Raw genomic sequence first — 20,093 nt, 5'->3', positions numbered from 1 at the left:
GACACAGGCTCAGTAGTTGTGGCTCACAGGCTCTAGAGCATAGGCTCAGTAGTTGTGGTGCATGGGCTTAGCTGCTCCACGGCATGTGGGATCTTCTGGGACCAGGGCTCGAACCTGTGTCCCCTGCATTGGCAGGCGGATTCTTAACCACTGCGCCACCAGGGAAGTCCCTGGTCAGCATTTCTTGACGGCTCTCAAAAGAACTTCTAAGGAAGCTACCACTACTTGATTGGTCAGTTCCTTAGTCAATAGTTGAAAAGTGCTTAATCATTCATTCCTTCCATGTGTTCAGCTAATTGGCACTACCCATGACTTGAATGCACCCACTGCCTATTGACATAAACTCAATTAGTGAAATAATGAGCAGAGTTAGAGCCACTTAAATCAGTCTCTCTCTTTCTGTCTTTTTTTCCCCTTAAGTTTTGGTAGAGCATGCACAGTTGAATTTGGCAAATAAAAATGAATGTGTGCATGCGAAATAAAAAATTGTATTATCCACTGTGTATTTCTAAGGCACACCTAAAAAACAGGATTTTGTTTGCCTTTTTCCTATTTGGTTAAACTCATATATTCTCTTTTTTTTCTCCCCATAAACTGAATTAACTATTATTCAAAGTTAGTTTCTCCTGAAAGTCATCTATAGACTACTCCAGGTAGAAGTTTGGTACCAAAGTGACAGTTCTTCACAATGATAAGTTCTTCTAGCTTTGAAAAATGTATTATCCAGTCTCAGAGATTGGGCAGTTCCTACTACATTTAATTTCACATTTTAGCCTCCTACCTTTGATGATGATTTATATGAAGACATTATAAGCTATTATTAGTGATCCAAACCTAAGCTAACATTTAATCATCTCTGGTGCTGCCAGTGCTAGTAATTCAACTGCAATGCATGAAGAGATATATTTTATGCAAGGCTAAGTTTGTACATGTGGAAACAACGATAAATTCATAATTCTCTGCTTGAGGAGTAAGTTTTGGACATAGATCATTGGCTCCATGTGAATCTCAGTAACTTTAACATGGAAAAAAAAAGTTTTATAATGGTCCTAAGAAGGGTTGAATTTTCTTGATAGGATCTGAAAACTTCAGACATGCAAATGAACATTGTTTAAGGCCTGAAAATAATGGAGCCAGGTGTAGAAGAAATTAGGCTTTGAGCAGATAAGAATTATTATTAAAAAATTATAACACAGGTACATTCAATACTCCTTTTTTCAGACTATGGGTGTTCACTGCTCTAGGATGTATCTTTACTGTGATACTGAGCAGGCTACTGTAAGCAATCTGCTTGTTCCTTTAAAGAAAGTCACACTAATATCCAGATCCTCAAAGCTACAAGGAAGGGAGGGTTTCCATGTGAGAAACAGTAGCTGGACCTCAAAGCCCTAACTCTTTCCCTCCATTGTCAATTGAGAAGGACTTGGGAATATATTTAATAAGTGAGCTAGTGGGCATCCTTAAACAGATAAAATCTCCTAGTTAATTAATTGTAATAAAGCATGAAAATTCATGGCCATTGAAAATTTAAATTATTAACTATGCCTTGCCTCGAAATATAAACTATATTTCTTTCAGCTAAGCTGGCTGTAAAGGCAAACTCCATCTACCGTAGCACATTTTCCCATAGTAAAATTGCCTATCAAATGGCCTAAAGTTTGGAAGGCATGTTGGCAAGTTCCATTTCTCCTTCCATAAACACTGAGGCAGCAACTGGAAGAAAGAGTCACTTATTTAAAAATGGTACATTAGATTCACTGGTTTGCTAAGTTGACACGAAATGTTATCAAGAGCCCAACAAGTTGTAGACACTTTCTATAAAGCTCAAAACAAATTTTTCTTGTCCTTGTGACGGATTTTGGTTTAACAAGTTTGTCTTGAAGTAACAGTGAAAAAAAGGTAAAAGAAAAAAGTTCAAAGATCTAGAGACAAGCATGAAACACTAACTCTCCTTCAGAAGAATTATAGGGCTGATGGGTAAATGTCTGTAAACTATATAACCTTGGGAAGAAACTATATTATTAGAAATTTTGGTTTTACAGTTATTTTCAATTCAAGACCATAGCATATACTAAGTCTGACCAATCCAACAATGGTGTGTATTTCTTTTTTTAAATTAATAGACCAAACCATGCATTATGATAAATTTTAAAGTTCAATTGAGATAAAACTCAACAAATGGTCTCACATCCAGGATGACTTGTCCTCCATGGGCTCACTCAAGGGAGACCCAATTCGTCTATGAGGTTTCCCCAACTCCCTCAGGTCATCCAGATTTTACCATCTCTGATGTTTCTAATGCTTATTGTATCAATCACTTTTTTAAAAAAATTTTGTTTTATTAAGAGAACTGTCTTATGGTTTCTCTTATATAAATTTTATGCTTCCAACAGATTATAGGCTACCAGAGAGTGAAACCAGCAGTACCTTTCTTGTATTCAATATGGAGTCCATTAATTCATTTAACCATAGTTATCTCGCACCTACTGCATGCCTGGCACTGCGATAGGAACCGGGGATGTGAGAAAAACAGATGCTATAAGCCCCAATGGAAATTAGAGTTTAAAGAGCAATAGGCATTAATCAAATTGGGAATTCCCTGGCGGTCCAGTGGTTAGAGTTCTGCACTTCCACTGCAGGGGGCACAGGTTCGATCCTTGGTCAGGGAATTAAGATCCTGCTTGCTGCGTGGCACAGTCAGAAAAAAAAAAAAAAAAAAAGAATAAATAAAATAAATAAAAAATTAATTAAAAAATAAAGTTATAGAAAAAAGATGTAAAATAGCAACTACAATAAATTTTGCAAAGGAGACATATACAGTGTCATGAGCGTATATGAATGAAGGGGTAAGAAAGGCACTGCTAGGGAACATCAAGATCTGTAGGATAAGCAGATTTAACTCGGGGTGGCACTCCAGGCAGAGGGATCAGAATGTGCAAAGATTCTGAGGCAAGAGGAGGCACAATAAGTTTTAAGAACTGGAGGGAAACCACTGTAGCTGAAGCAGAGGGAATGAGTGAAGGTGCAACAGCTGCAACATAACCCATTCTTACCTTTGTTAATAGTTCTCTGTTTATTTTGAAATTTACAGTCCCTGGACCAGTGCTGATTTCACTCACCACCGTGTCACATTTTAGCTGAAAAGATAACAAATCAAGTAAAACAGGCATGTTATGAAATAGGCTTAATGAGCTTTGTAATTCTAACCCCATCGGATTGGCTCCCAAGGGCAGCAGGTGGGTCCTCTCTCACAGTCATCGTGTCTGGACCTCGGCCTTAGCCCGTCTCCCCAGTTCCATCATTCTATTTGCATTTACACGTTTTCTTCTTTTCCAGGCTAGAATGCTACTCTCTATTCAAAATCTCTCTCTTCCTCTTTCCCATTCTCTCACTTCAAATTCCCTTTCTAATGTGGAAAAAAGGGAGCATCACTTTACCCCCACCCTATGTACCCTGACATGCAATGAATTCTTTTTATTTCATCCGCCTTGCATGAGAGTGACAGAACATGACATTCTGTCAAGGCATCTGCTAGAACAACTCACACCCACACATAAAATGTAAATAATTTAAATGCTCGGTCTTCAATGGATACGCTTTACATTTTTAACCAACTAGATGTTCAAAGCACCCGAGATACCCATGAATCTTGAAGAAACACCTGCTGTCACTGAGGAGCCACTAGCCTTTATTTCTGAGAACTCACAGGAGGAGGAGGAAATAAATCTTATAATTAGGATAATTTTATTCCTGGTATACTTCCTGATAAAAATCTGGGGTAATTTCTGTGGTCAAATAAACATTTACTTAGCTACCAAAGCTCCTTTATCATAGTCATTCTTTAAACATTTTTTTCTATGAAAGTGACTTTCATTGTTTGGACTCTTCAGTGTGCCCATGCCCTCCTCTGTGTCACATGTAATAACCTTATTTTTAAAAAAAACTTCCCCCCAAACCTGCTTTTCTAAAGGTATTACACTAACAATTTAGACGTGGTCATTCACCGCAATCCCTTCAATTCCTCTTTTAGATACGGAACCCATCAGAGAAATTAGAAATGGAAGAGGTTTGTTAAATCACCTAACCACTTCTTCTCCGCAATCATGATTCTATTTACATCTAATCATTTCTTCTCATATTTTAACGTTCATCTTCCCAGAAACTTATTTTAAAAATTGCAACCCACTGCTCTAATTTATCAAGCTTGTTCTACTAAATTCAGAAGTCCATCCAGCTTCAATCTGTAAATTTAATTAACACTTCAGTCTTCCTGTAAGTAGTTAATCAAAAAATTGAATAATGTCAGCTCAAGAGGAATGTTTTATACCTAATTTCAAAAACCATCTTAACCTTACAGTATGCAGCTAAAATAAATTTAAATTATACTTTTCAAGGCGCCTTGAACAAAAATGCTATTAAATTCATTATTATGGCTGAGATAGCCTGCAGAGATAGCTTGTAGAGTAGTTTTTTCTTTGAAATACTACATTTATTATAATGTCAAAAAGAGATAATAGTGCTAAAGTACCTTCTCTGCCAGTCTCATGGCTTGAAGTTGAATATCTGGTCTTGAATGGCCATTGTTGTGTTCCAATAGAGAATCCACAGAAAGCTGAAAGTCAGCTACTTCTCTAAAGACAGACATTGAAACAGGAAAAGGCTGTTACCTTAAAAACATTACTAGTGTAACAAACAAACAAATGAAAAAGACTAATTAGTCTGTGTTCTCTACATTGACACAATTTTATCAGAAGGAATTACACTTTCAAAATATAAAGCAATCAGAAATATCATCACCTTGTATTGATTTAGAACTTTATCTTGCATCACCTTACAAAACTCTTCCTCTTCCATTACCTAGTTGTAGCTTTATGGTATCTCTGTGGGAGAGGCAGAGCAACCACCTTATTTGATAGATGTGAAAAATGATGTCCGGCAAGTTCAATGTCTCCCCTAAAAATCCTCCTGCAACTAACAAGCAGACTCAGTAAAAAGCTCAAGTCTCTTGACTGCTTCTATCAGTACAAATCTTCTTCCACTATTCCTCATGCTTCCTTCATTCAAGTCCCTTCATTGACCTTCAAGTGACCAAAGCACAATTTTTAAAAAATGTTGTAATCTGAGTTTCAACATGAGAGGAAGAATATTCTTCTTAACACTGAGTAGTTCCTTAAGGAGATAGACAGTGCTGTTCTTTTCATTGGGCTGGTGATGAAACAATGCAAAAACAAAGAAACCAAGAAAGAAACACAAAGCAACCGATTAGTGAAAACAATCATTTGCTTCAGAAGAGCAGTTATCTCTAGGAAAGGATGGTAGGGAGTGGAATCAAAGAAGTATATACAGGTGGCTTCAATGGTATCTGTAATGTTTGATTTCTGAAAACAAAAATTTGGAAAAAAATTAAGACCTGACATTCAAAAGTGAGCATGAGTGTTCATTGTATTATTCGCTATAAATTTTCTGTAGCTTGGAATCTTCTAGGTGTAAAAATAATTTTAATTAATATACAAACATCCACATAATTACCAACACTGAACATCCTCTGATGTTTAATAATGAAGTAGAGAATGAGACTTTATGGGCAGGATAAGTGCGTTGAACCATTATCTGTCTAGCCCATCTGTAATGCAAAATAGAAGAGCACAAATCACTTCCTTCTTACCACTCTTGAAATTCAGGCACATGTCTAAAAAATTCTGTGTGGCTTCTGATCACATTAAAGAATCTAGTCAATAATGACCATTAAGAATTTTCCTGAGCCTTGAGAAGTGACCAGGGCAGCAGAGTAGGAAGACCCTGAGCTTCCTTCCTTCCACATGCACACCAAAATTGCAGCGATTTACAGAGCAACTATCCATGAAATCCACCTGAAGACTAGGAGAAATTATCTCCTACTGCTAAGGAAGGAACCACAATGAGACTAGTAAGAGGGGCAGAGATGTGGTAGAGTCAAGACCCACAAACGGGAGGATAATTACAATTACAGAGGTTTTCTCCAAGGAGCAAAGCCCCACACTGGGCTCCCCAGCCTGGGGGTCTACACTGGGAAGATGAGCCTGTAGCATGTTGGTTTTGAAAGCCGGTGGGGCTTACTTTCAGGAGAGCCAGAGGACTGTGGGAAATATAAACTCCACTCTTAAAGGGTGCGCACAAAATTTCACAAGCTCTAAGACCAGGGCAAAAGCGTAACTCGAAAGGAGCATGGGTCAGACCCACTTGCAGGTCTTGGAGAGCCTCCCAAAGAGCAGGAGGCAAATGGAGCTCACCCTGGGGACAGAGACGTTGACAGCAGCCAATTTAGGGAGCTCATCCCATGAGGACACTGGTGCAGGTACGCGCCATTTTGAAACCCTCCCTCTAGCTTATCAGTGCTGGGACCCAGCTTCATGCACCAGCCAGTCCTCACCACCCCTGGGATACCCCAGGCAGGGACCTGGCCCCACCCAGCAGTGGGCTGACACTAGCCCAGGGATCCCCAAGCTGCCAGAGGTGGTCATAGGACCCTCTTTACCCACTGGGGTGGACACCAGCCCTGGGACTCCCTAGGCCCTGCAGCAAGAGACACAGCTTCGCCCACTAGTGGGCCAGCATTAGACTCTGGATCCACTGGGACACATCCCCACCCAACAGAACGCTGACATCACCTCCAGGATAGCTTGGGCACCTCAGCCAGCCATGTCAGGATATGACCACACTCACCAGTGGGCCATCACCAGCCCTGTCAAGAATCGACCCTGCCCACCAGGAGGCCACCACCAGCCCCGGGACCACCCAACGCCATGGCCCTATCCATCAGCAAGCTAACACTAGCTCTGGGACTCTGAGCCCTGCAGCCAGCCACCCCAGGACGTAGCTCCCCACCAGAGGGCCAGCACTAGCCCCAGGACCCCCTGCAGCTCTGTAGCCAGTCGCCTTCTGAACCAGCCCTGCCCACCTGCTGGCCTGCACCAGGCCCTGGACTCCCCTGGCAACACAGCCAGCCACACCAGGACCCAGCCCTCCTGACCAGCCTGTCAGCACCAAAAATTGGACACATCAGGCCAAGCAGCTAGCTGGGCAGGGACACAGCCCTACCAGCTGAAGGTCAGATGTTTCAGGATCTCCAGAGCTGCCAGCTGCCCTGGGACTTGGCCCTGCCCACCAGTGAGCAGGCACTAGCCCTGGAACCTACTGGGCCTTGGCCCAGCCCCAGTGGGCTGACACTGACACTGGGACCACTAGGGCCTCGCAGCTACAGATGCCAGGACATGGCTCTGCCCACCAATGGGCCAGCACTAGCCCTAGGACCCACTGGGGCTCCGTAGCCAGTTGTCTAGCGACCGGGTCCTAGCCATCTATTGGTTGGTACCAGGACCAGGACTTCCCTGGCCATGAACTCCACTGCACCAGGATCTGGCCCCACCTATCAGTGACTGGCAGCCTTCACACAAGGCAGGGCCTGGCAACCCACTGTCCTACCCACAAAAGAGCCAGGCCTACTTGCATGCCCACAGTAGTCAGCCTGCCACAATAGAAAGACCCAAAAAGCCCACATAGGGGACACCTCTAAAGCATATGACTCTAGTGACCAGAGGGGAGCATGCTGCTAGGACCCATATGAAGTTTTCTACATAAGGTCACTTGTCTAGAATAGGAAATGTAACCAACCTACCAAATACATAGAAATAAAAACATAATTAGACAAAATGAGGTCTCAGAGAAATACATTCCAAATGAAGTAACAAGATAAAACCCCAGAAGAAGAATTGAGTTAAGTGGCGATAAGCAATCTACCCAATAAAGAGTTTAAGGTAATGATCACAAAGATGCTTGGGAGAATGGATGAACAGAGGGAGAAGTTTTAAACAAATAGAAGATATAAAGTAGAATCAAACAGAGCTAAAGCATACAACAACTGAAATAAAAATACACTACAAGAAATTAATAGGAGATTAGATGATACAGAGGATGGATCAGTGAATTGGAAGAGCAGTGGAAATTACTATTCTGTGGGCTGAAAAGGAGGGAGTGGATGATATATTTACAGCAACAAAACGGAAAAAAAAACCTACAACCAAGAATACTGTATCTAACAAGGCTTTCATTCAGATTTGAAGGAGAGATCAAAAGTTTTACAGACAAGCAAAAGCTAAGAGTTCAGCACCATGAAACTAGCTTTAAAAGAAATGTTAATGGGATGGAAGAATATTGTTAAAATGACCATACTACCCAAGGCAATCTACAGATTCAATGCAATCCTTATCAAAATATCAATGGCATTTTCCATAGAAAAAGAATAATTCTAAAACTTGTATGGAAACACAAAAGACCCAGAATAGCCAAAATAATCTTAAGAACAACAAAGCTGAAGTATAACACTCCCTGATTTCAAACTATGCTACAAATCTACAGTAATCAAAACAGTATAGTACTGGCACAAAAACAGACATATAGGGACTCCCCTGGTGGCGCAATGGTTAAGAATCCACCTGCCAATGCAGGGGACACGGGTTCAAGCCCTGGTCGGGGAAGATCCCACATGCTGTGGAGCAACTAAGCCTGTGCACCACAACTACTGAGCCTGTGCTCGAGCCTGCGAGCCACAACTACTGAAGCCCATGTGCCTAGAGCCCATGCTCTGCAACAAGAGAAGCCACCGCAATGAGAAGCCTGTGCACCACAACGAAGAGTAGCCCCCACTCGCCGCAACCAGAGAAAGCACGTGCAGCAACGAAGACCCAACGCAGCCAAAAATAAATAAATAAAAAACAAACAAAAAAACCAGACATATAGATCAATGGAACAGAATAGAGAGTCCAGAAATAAACCAACATTTATATGGGCAACTCATCTACAACAAAGGAGGAAAGAATATACAATCGAGAAAAGACAGCCTCTTCAATAAATGGTGCTGGGAAACTGGACATTTACATGCAAAAGAATCAAACTGTATTACTCTCTCACACCATGCACAAAAAAGAAATTCAAAATGGATTAAGGACTTAAACGTAAGACCTGAAACAATAAAACCTGTAGAGGAAAACATAGGCAGTACATTCTTTGACACTGGTCTTAATAATATTTCTTTTGCATATGTCTCCTCAGGCAAGGAAGGCAAAGCAAAAATAAACCAATGGGACCTAATCAATCTAAAAAGCTATTGCACAGCAAAGGAAACTATCACCAAAATGCAAATCACCTACTGAATGGGAGAAGATATTTGCAAACAATATATCCAACAATGGGTCAATATCCAAAATATACAAAGAAATCATACAACTCAACATCAAATAAACAAACAACCCAATTAAAAAATGGGCAGGGTTCCAGGATTGACATTTTTCCAAAGAAGACATACAGATGGCCAACAGGCACATGAAAAGTTGCTCAACATCATTAACCCTCAGGCAAATGCAGATCAAAATCACAATGAGGTATCATTCCTACCTGTCAGAATTGCTATTACCAAAAAGACAACAAATAATAAGTGTTGGCAAGGATGTGGAGAAAATGGAACCCTTATGCACTGTTGCTGGGAATGTAAATTGGTGCTGCTACTATGTAAAATAGTATGCAGATTCCTCAAAAAATTAAAACTAAGCTACCATACAGTCTATGAATTCCAAGTCTGGGTATTTATCCAAAGAAAATGAAAACACTAATTTGAAAAGATATGTATACCCCTATGTTCACTGCAGCATTATTTACTATAGCCAAGATACGGAAGGAACTTCAGTGCCCATCAATAGATGAGCAAATAAAGAAGATGTGGTATGTGTGTGTGTGTGCACACACACACGCACCACACACTGGAATATTATTCAGCCATAAAAAGAATGCAATCTTGCCATTTGCAGCAACATGGATGGACCTAGATGGTATTCTACTAAGTGAAATAAGTCAGACAGAGAAAGACAAACACTATATGATTTCACTTAATTGCAGACTCTAAAAAACAAAACAGATGAACAAACATAACCAAACAGAAACAGAATCATAGATACAGAGAACAAACAGGTGGTTGCCAGAGGGGAAGGGTGTAGGGGGAAGAGAGAAATAGGTGAGGAAGATTAAAAGGTACAAACTTTCAGTTACAAAATAAATCAGTCACAGGTATGAAATGTACAGTGTGGGGAATACAGTCAATAATTACGCAATGCCGTTGCATGGTGACCAATGACAACTAGACTTAACATGATCATTTTGAAATGTACAGAAATCACTATGTTGTAGAATATGAACAGTGTTGTAGGTCAATTATACTTCAAAAACAAACAAACAAGCAAACAAACTAACAGACTCCTAGAAAAAGAGATCAGATTTGTGGCTACCACAGGTGGGGGTTAGGGGAAGGGGGAATTAGATGAAGGTAGTCAAAAGGTACAAACTTCCAGTTATAAGATAAATAAGTACTAGGGATATAATGTACAACATGACAAAGATAATTAACACTTGTATGTTAAGAGAGTAAATCCTGAGAGTTTTTATCACAAGGAAAAAAATTTTTTTCTCTACTTCTTTAATGTTGTCTATAGGGGATGATGGATGTTCACTAAACTTACTGCGGTCATCATTTCATGACAATATGTACGCCAAATCACTATGCTGTACATCTTAAACTCATACAGTGCTCTATGTCAATCATATCTCAATAAAACCGGGGGGGGGGAGGATTCTCCTGCGCCTTAATCCATTAGCCAGCAGCCTAGTGTGGATTACACTTATCAACCCAAACTCATCTACCGACATTTGAGGTGTAACCAAAGACCCAAATCCAACTATTAATCAGTGTCTGTGTGCTCTTGGGCATGTTGCTTAATTTCTTTTGTAGCACAGTAAAATGGTGATGATAATGGCGCCTACTTAAGTTCTGGTAAAATAATCCTAGTTCTGATGTTAAATAAAAATGTTAATACAGTACCAAGCCATGGGGAATTATTCTGTCTGTAGTTCTTCACTTACTGGATTGGTTGGCAAACCATTCTGTTTCTTTTCTAAGACTATTGTCTAATGATTACATAACAATTTAATTTTCTAAAGATTAACTTTAATTGTGGAAACTCATATAAGGTTTGAATATATTTATTCTTACCAAAGAACTCTGTTTAGTCAAGTATTTGTGCCAATAATGTGGGAAACTGAAGAAATTAGTCTAACAAAATGGGAATAACACAAAGATTTAAAAAAATAAAAACCATATAAAGTTAAAATAAGAGCTATAATAGCAATATTAATTGAAAATAAAGATTTGAATGTACCAAAGATTAAATAATGATTTGACATATAGCTAAGATGCTTTCTTTTTTTGAAATTGAAGTATAGTTGACTTACAATGTTGTGTTAATTTTTGCTGTACAGCAAATTGATTTTGTTACACATACATACATATATACATACATTCTTTCTGATATTCTTTTCCACTATGGTTTATCTCAGTATACTGAATATACTTCCCTGTGTGGGATACTTTATAAAAGGTTTAATATGACCATAAACCTACAGGATGGCTCTCAAACATCCAGGAAAACCCAAACAGGTCACATGATTTTCTACAGATGGTTTAAAAAGTTAATAGTACGAAGTATCCAAAATTTTATTTGAGACATAAATAATAAACTAATTCAATTTAAAAATTCTCAATAAAATCAAATATTTTCAAGTAGTTCAGTGGTATAAGGACAAATTTAAAAAATCATCCTTTTAGGCCAATAATAATGATTAACACCAATTTATTAAACTAAGAATATTTAAAACACAAATTCTAAATTCGGTGCTGGGTTATTTGCTAGTATGAAAGGACCCATAGAGAAGTAAATGCTTCAGGGAGGTGAGGGTAATCAACCAGACTTGATCCCAGTGTTCCCTTTTGGGAGATTTTAATTATACACCCACCAGAAACTTTTGCTTTGTCTATTTAGTGAAGTAATTTTTTAAAAATTGAAGTACTGTATAGTTGATTTACAATATTGTGTTAGTTGCAGGTGTGCAGCAAAGTGATTCAGTTACACACACACACACACACACAAATGTGTGTGTGTGTATATATATTCTTTTTCAGATTCTTTTCCACTATAGGTTATTACAAGATATTGAATATAGTTCCCGGTGCTATACAGTAAGTCCTTGTTGTTATCTATTTTATATATAGTAGTGTGTATCTGTTTATCCCAAACTCCTAATTTATCCCTCCCTCCCCCGCTTCCCCTTTGGTAATCATAAGCTTGTTTTCTGTGTCTGTGAGTGTTTGTTTTGTAAATAAGTTCATTTGCATCATTTTTTTAGATTCCACATATAAATGATATCATTTGATATTTGCCTTTCTCTGTCTGACTTACTTCACTTACTATGGTAATCTCTAGGTCCATCCATGTTGCTGCAAATGGCAATATTTCATTCTTTTTTATGGCCGAGTAATATTCTATTACGCACGTGTGCACGCACACACACACACACACACACACACCATCTTCTTTATCCATTCCTCTGCTGATGGACACTTAGGTTGCCTCCATGTCTTGGCTATTGCAAACAGTGCTGCTATGAACATTGGGGGGCATGTATCTTTTCGAATTACCGTTTTTGTCTTTTCCGGATATATGCCCAGGAGTGGAATTGAGTTTTTTTTTTTTTTTTTTTTTTTTTTTTTTAACAAATCTATGGACTGTTTTCCACAGTGGCTTTACCAATTTACATTCCCACCAACAATGTAGGAGGGTTCCCTTTTCTCCACATCCTGGAGAGGCAATTCTTGAATGTGAACTATGTGAAAAGTCAGAACTGAAACAATCTAAATGTCCATCAACAGGGCAGCGTTAAGAGTAAGCCATTGTTAAAAAGTGGTATTTTCAAAGAAATGATGCCAAGAGAAAGGGTTCAAAATCATACATACAGTTGTTTTATAGCTATGACTTTTTTAAGGCTGAAAGACATATTCAAAGAGAAAAGATAAAAGATATACCAAACTGCTAACATCAGTTGTCTTACTGTATGTAGTAAGAGTATTGGGGAGTTTTTCTTCTTATTCTTCTGTATTTTCCTGAATTTCCTTAAGGTTATGTTTTGCTTTCATGACAGAAAAACTAATTTAAAAAAAATCCCTTTAAAATGACATAACATCTAGACTATGAAAAGCAGCTGTCAAAATAGTCCACTGTGAAGCAGGAGAGTGGGTAGGGGTGTAGACAACACAAAACTGGCCATGTGCTAATGATCTTGAGTGATGGGCACATAGCAGCTCACTAAACTATACCCTCTACTTTCATATCGTTTATAATTAAAAAAATAAGTTTAAAAAGCAATAGCTACTTCCCCACTACTTCTGAGAAGTTGTTGTGGTTTCAGACTGAAATCCATAGATCTGAGTAGTACTGGCTGGTAACAAAGTAACTAATTCTGTCTACTACAAGCAGTATTAAACAGGAATTTCACCACAGTTGAAAATACAGCTGGGGCTTCCCTGGCAGTCCAGTGGCTAAGACTCTGCACATCCACTGCAGGGGGTGTGGCTTCAATTCCTGGTCAGGGAACTAAGATTCTGCATGTCGTGGCCAAAAAAAAAAAAAAAAAAATTCAGCTGACTCTTAAACAACCGGGGGGAGTTAGGGGCACTGACCATCCGAGCAGTTGAAAATCCCAGTGTAATTTTACAGTCAGCCTTCCAAATCCACGGTTCTGTATCCACGGTTCAACCAACCATGGATTATGTAGTACCATAGTTCAGGCTAGCTGAAAAAATCCATGTATAACTGGACCCATGCAGTTTAAACCCATGTTGTTCAAGGGACAACTGTATAACTGAATTAGGAGACCTGAGCAAATGGATTCATATCACATTAAATAAACCAAATAAACAAAAATAAAATTTCTTAATTCTCCTGGCATGTTATAGCGTTTTAGAATCAAGTTAGAAATATAGAACAGTTAGGCTTTTGACTTCCCTGGTGGTGCAGTTAGTTAAGAATCCACCTGCCAATGCAGGGGACACGGGTTCGATCCCTGGTCCGGGAAGATCCCACGTGTCGTGGAGCAATTAAGCCATTGCGCCACAACTACTGAGCCTGGGCTCTAGAGCCCGTGAGCCACAACTACTGAAGCTCACATGCCTAGAGCCCATGCTCTGCAACAAGAGAAGCCACCGCAATGAGAAGCCCGCGCACTGCAACGAAGAGTAGCCCCTGCTCACCACAAGTAGAGAAAGCCTGCGTGCAGCAATGAAGACCCAACACAGCCAAAAAAAAACCACCAAAAAACAAGAACAGTTAGGCTTTGTTTTAGTAGTCTAAAGAATAACTGGGTTTATGAAGGCAAAGCTAGGGATTTCCTTTGTTGTAAACAAATTTAATACGCAGAATTTTAGACTGGTAGCCTAGAAAAATTGAGGTCCTCCCCAATATTTATTTTCTATAAATCAAAGTCCTGGTATTTCAGATTGTTAAAGTGGAGCTACCCAAAGGAACTGCAAGCAGGTAAAGAAAATCTTATTCAAAAGAGGGGCCAAGACAACAGGCGCATGGAAAGATGCTCAGCATCACTAATTATTAGGAAAATGCAAATCAAACCAATAATGAGATATCCCCTCACATCAGAATAGGTACTGTCAAAAAGGTGAGAAATAAGTGTTGGCAAGGATGTGGAGAAAAGGGAACCCTCATATACTGTTGGTGGGTACGTAAATTGGTGCAGCCACTATGGAGATTCCGCAAAAAGTTAATAGAACCACCACATAATCCAGCTATCCTACTTCTGGGTATTTATCAAAAGAATATGAAAGCACTAATTTGAAAAGATAAAAGCACCTCTATGTTTACTGCAGCATTATTTACAATAGCCAACGCATGGAAACAACCTAAGTGTCCATAAATGAATAGATAAAGATGTGGTACATATATACAATGGAATACTACTTAGCCATAAAAAAGAAATAATGCCATTTGCAGCAACATGGATGGACCTAGAGATTATCATACTAAGTGAAAGTAAGTCAGACAGAGAAAGACAGCTATTGTATGATAGTGCTTAGATGTGGAATCTAAAAAAAGGGTACAAATGAACTTATCTACAAAACAGAAATGGAGTTACAGATGTAGAGAACAAACTTATGGTTACCAGGGGTAAGGTGGGGGAGGGATAAGATTGGGATTGACATATACACACTACTATATATAAAATAGGTAACTAATAAGGACCTACTGTATAGCACAGGGAACTCTACTCAATACTCTGTAATGGCCTATATGGGAAAAGAACCTAAAAAAAGAGGGGATATATGTTTACGTATAACAGATTCACTTTGCTGTACATCTGAAACTAACACAACACTGTAAATTAACTGTACTCCAATAAAAAATTTTAAAAAAGGAGATGTGGTATATATATAAACAATGGAATACTACTCGGCCATAGAAAAAGATGAGATCTTGCCATCTGGGACAATGTGGTTGGACCTCGAGGGTATTACGCTAAATGAAATAAGTCAGACAAAGAAAGACAAATACCGTATGATTTCACTCATATGTGGAGTATAAGAAATAAAAACAAAGTAAGTGAACAAACCAAACATGCAGCTACAGAGACAGAGTGGTGGTTACCAGAGGGGAAGGGGTGGTGCGGCAGGGGGGTGGGTGAAATGGGTGAAGGGGATCAACTGTATGATGACACATGGAAACTGAAGTTTTGGTGGTGAGCACGCTATACTGTTTAGAGAATGCTGTGCGCATGAAATTTATATAATGTTATAAGCCAATGTTACTTAAATTAAGAAAAAAAAAGAAACAAAAAGATGGGCCAATACAGTTCAGCTTATTAAAGGTCTTTGAAACATAAAATAAAAACTGAGACATTCCATTATGCAAAATGTCCTTTACAGATTTTATGAAATAGGTAACTGGTTTGCATCATTACATCAATTTACATATAATTATATGGCCCATCTTTTGGTCAGTGGTTGCCTCTGTTCTTGGAACTCAGTATAGATGAAGCTGTAGCAGGCCATTTTAAGATGCTCTCTTTTACAAGGACATACGTAGCCTCTCTCTTTCTTTTCCACTTATCTCTTTGTCCTATTCTGGGAAAAAGAACATTCATTCTACTCAATCTTAAAATCCTGACAAAGTTAAGGGGACAAAATACAAGGACATAATGGTATAATGATAATGGCATCATTATATCATAATGGTACAATGATAACTTAAGCTTAGGGCTTAAATGCCTACTATGTAGCTAATTTCTTGTCATTATTAATTAACTGAGAGGGTATTTTATCCAAGTATTAAAGTTTTCTAGCCAACTCGTAAACAGGTATCAATGAGAATGACCAAACTCACAAAAGAGATATCTCTCTGAATCCAAGAAGCAACTATAGGTTGTATGTAGTCCTAACCAGTAATTCTCTATCACTGGGGGGCCTCGAATGGAAACAAGCAAAAAACCAAAACCTGCAAAAAAAATCTAGCAGGTAAATATGGTACAATAGTATTCAAGTATTAGATAGGTGGAAAATCTCTAAGATCCCTTCAAAAACTGATTTTCTAACTACAATCTAACTACAATCTTAGTTCTTTTATTTGCTGTTACAGAATTAAATTTGAACTTCATTACAAATTTTTCTTAAAGACTGCCATAATTATAGTTATTAGAATAAACATCAAGACAGCATGAGAATACAAATATAATCTGCCATGTCAGTATGTAAAATACAGATTTTAATTTTATTATTTAAATCCATGGGAATAATAGGTTAAATCATATATTAAGGTTAATTTCAAGGACTATTCCATAAATTGAAGAGTAACTTTTTTTGTATATTGACAAAGCCAGTAACATTCTAGATCATTACAAATATATTATACTTAACTCTTTTCTGGAAATTGGAACTGCAGATATTGACTTGATCAAGTATTCTGGAGGAAGATCCAACACTCTTGAAAGCTAAAAATCAAAAAGAACAAACAGCACAAGACTGTTAATATATTTGTTCCAGATTCAATAGAATGCTACTCAACAATTGAAAAAAAATATTGAGACACAACACAAATGAGCTACAAATGCACTATGTAGTGTGACAAAAGCCAGACTCAAAAGGCTATATAATGTATGATTGTTTATTTGACATTCCGGAAAACCGAAAACTGTAAGGATAAAGATTAGATCAGTGGTTGCCAGGGGTTGAGGATGAGAAAAGGGTTTGACCATAAATTGCCAAATAGAACTGTTTACCAAAAAGGATGAATTTTATATTTATAAATTTTAAAATAGATTTAAAAAACTTTTTATTTATTTATTTATTTATTTTTACAAAAAAAAAAGAAGGGATGAACTGCTGGGACCAAAGATAATTTGCTTTTTAATTAACTCATAAAATCTTTTTGTGTTAGGCACTGTTTTAGGAGTTGGCGATACAGCAGTGAATAAAAGAAACAAAAATCTCATGCTATTTAAATAAACAAGCAAACAAATACATAATGGGGGGAAAATCTGACCCCCAGGCTCTATCAAAAGTTTACTCACTTGTTTGTTTGTTTATTTATTTATTTATGGCTGCGTTAGGTCTTCGTTGCTGCGCGCAGGCTTTCTCTAGTTGCAGTGAGCAGGGGCTACTCCTTGTTGCGGTGTGCGGGCTTCTCATTGAGGTAGGTGACTTTGTTGCGGAGCACAGGCTCTAGGCGTGTGGGCTTCAGTAGTTGTGGCATGTGGGCTCAGTAGTTGTGGCTCGTGGACTCTAGAGCCCAGGCTTAGTAGTTGTGACTCTCAGGCTTAGTTGCTCCACGGCATGTGGGATCTTCCCGGACCAGGGCTCGAACCCGTGTCCCCTGCATTGGCAGGCGGATTCTTAACCACTGCGCCACCAGGGAAGTCCCTAGTCACTTGTATTTTTGAAAAGCTCACTGAATGACTGTAATGCACAGTCATAGTTGTGAACTATTGCCTTCATCAGGAACTCAAATTATGCCTAATTTTTCTTTGAAACAATCCTATGACTTTCATACTATTATAGCCTTCATTTCATGAATGATGAAACTGAAGTACAGAGAATTTATGTAACTTGCTTAGGTGGAAAAGCTGGGATGTAAACACAAGCTATCTATAACCAGAACCTACCTTCAACCCCTATGTCGTATCAATACCCTTTCAACAAGAAATGCATGAAAACAAAACAGTGAAAATAGCAGTACAGCCATAATGAATTTAAAACTGTCTTCATCTTTCTTGCCCACTTCCTCAATCCTTACGCAGCCTCGGCAATGGACAAGTCATGGCTGGTGAGAGAGAAGGGAAAGGGAGTAATGGGGTAAATAGGAAAACTAAAGAATGTAAGAAGCAATCTTAATCTTCCTCAGAGGGGTAAGTGTTCAGAAGGAAAGGAATAAAACTAAAGTCACCATCTCCATTATTAGTAATAATATTTACCCTATTATCAAAAGAAATTGTTTGTTGAATTTCATTAACATAAAAAAAAGGTCAAAACTTGCAGACCAGGAGCTGTCATTTACCTTTAAGATACTCTATATATTTCTGCTGATCAAGTATGTGTTGATTTTTAAATTTAAATCTCAGAGTACAGTCTTTATTTTTAAATTCTAGCCTTTAGGAACTGAATTACTGTATCCTTTACAAAAAAGTCTTTTTTTCCTTAAGATGCTTTCCCAGAAGTGGATAAATACTTCCAAAGCACTTACAGAATAAAGGCTGTAACTATTCATGTTTATATTACAAAATGTTCCTGCCAAAACAGATACATCAGTAATAAAGATTCTATTATAATTTCTCTTAAAAAAATTCAAATTCCAGTTCCACTTTTACTGTCTATGAGCCCTTGGGAAAGTCATTTTACATCAACAAGCTTAAGTTTTCACATCTGAAAAATGGGGATAATAAATCTATTAATAATAAACTAGGGCTCTCGTGAGGACTAACAAAATTGTGTCATGTAATAAGCACGTAATAAATATTATTTCCTTCTTCCTTTAAAAGGTTTTATTTTGGGAGACTTCCCTGGCGGTCCTGTGGTTAAGACTCTGCATTTCCATTGCAGGGGGCATGGGTCAGGGAAATAAGATCCTGCATTTTGGACATAATGTCTTTCAAACTTACCCATAACCTTCTCCTATAAGACCTTCTGCCTATCTTAGATATAACTAAACTCTGCTGGAAAAGAAAAAAAAAAAAGAATGTTGTTCACCATCCAGTTATACATGGATTAAGTCATTAGCCACTGCAGTTTCTGACCGATAATGAACCCTGAGAGGAGTTCAGGACAAAAAACAGGATGAGGCACACTGTACTGTGGAAAAACAGGCCCCTTAGATAGTTCTACGTACATCTCAGGAAGAATTTTAATAAAACCAGATTCTTGCATCTTCCCATATCTAGAAAAGCACCAAAATCATTAACAGAGATATCTGTCCCTTGGGACTAGCTGTCATCTTTTACTGAGACGTGAGCTTGACTGCACAGATTCCCCAGCCAACGATCATGATTAAACTGGCTCCCCCCCTACCTCTTCGGAGTTTACTCAGAGCTGCTGAGTGGCTGTCTCCCAGGATACAGTCATCAGTAAGGCCCCTCAATAAAGCTGAAACTGACAACTCACACCTCTTACATTGTGCGTTTTTCATTCAACAGAGGCCAATTTTTTCATCTTTATCTCACAAATAAGTTGTGAACTTTGGAATGTAAACATATTACCTAGGACCAACACAAAAAATTCTCTGATACAAACTAAAAACTACTTAAAGTTTATTTCTTCTACCATACCTCATTTGCTCCAAAAGAGCTCTGAGGGGGCTTAAACCATAAAAATAAAATGGAGGTATAAAATTGTGCCAGCAAACTCAAGCTAAAGATAATCAGACTTCTTGGCAACCAAGGTGCAAAGGGAATCTACACAGCACTTTTTACCTCGTAAGAGATCCAGCAAGTCAGTAGGAACAAAGTTTTCCTAAAAGTAAATTCTAAGACCAAGTTATATACACATGAAGATGCGTAGACCAAAATAGAAAATACCTTCAATAGTAATTTTACAAAGGCACAGAAACATTCTTATATGATGTAAATTTAAAAAACCAAGAAGAAAGGGACTGGGGGATAAAGGAGGAATGGGGAGTAACTGTTTA

The 20,093-nt window shown here is 38.3% G+C and overlaps 1 protein-coding gene across 7 annotated transcripts in view; it reads right to left on the bottom strand.

Annotated features, from left to right (window-relative positions):
* The window catches only part of RARS2 (arginyl-tRNA synthetase 2, mitochondrial), an 80,074-nt gene that overhangs the window by 41,369 nt on the left and 18,612 nt on the right, over window positions 1-20,093 (bottom strand). For 3 of the 7 annotated variants that reach the window (XM_082405978.1, XM_082405979.1, XM_082405982.1), the window contains 3 exons: window positions 16,835-16,908; window positions 4,529-4,631; window positions 3,054-3,137 (listed from right to left, as the gene is read on the bottom strand). In XM_082405978.1, the coding sequence (XP_082262104.1) occupies window positions 3,054-3,137; window positions 4,529-4,631; window positions 16,835-16,908 (261 nt within the window). Of the gene's footprint in view, window positions 1-3,053; window positions 3,138-4,528; window positions 4,632-4,797; window positions 4,896-16,834; window positions 16,909-17,487; window positions 17,790-18,078; window positions 18,216-20,093 lie in introns of those variants that run through there. The other 4 variants (XM_082405983.1, XM_082405980.1, XM_082405981.1 and 1 more) reach the window with 4 other exon arrangements.

This window comes from Balaenoptera borealis (assembly GCF_965194805.1).
Source record: "Balaenoptera borealis genome assembly, chromosome: 9".
Lineage (NCBI taxonomy): Eukaryota > Metazoa > Chordata > Mammalia > Artiodactyla > Balaenopteridae > Balaenoptera > Balaenoptera borealis.
Note: the sequence above shows the minus strand (reverse complement) of the source record. Positions and strands in the feature narration are given on the sequence as shown.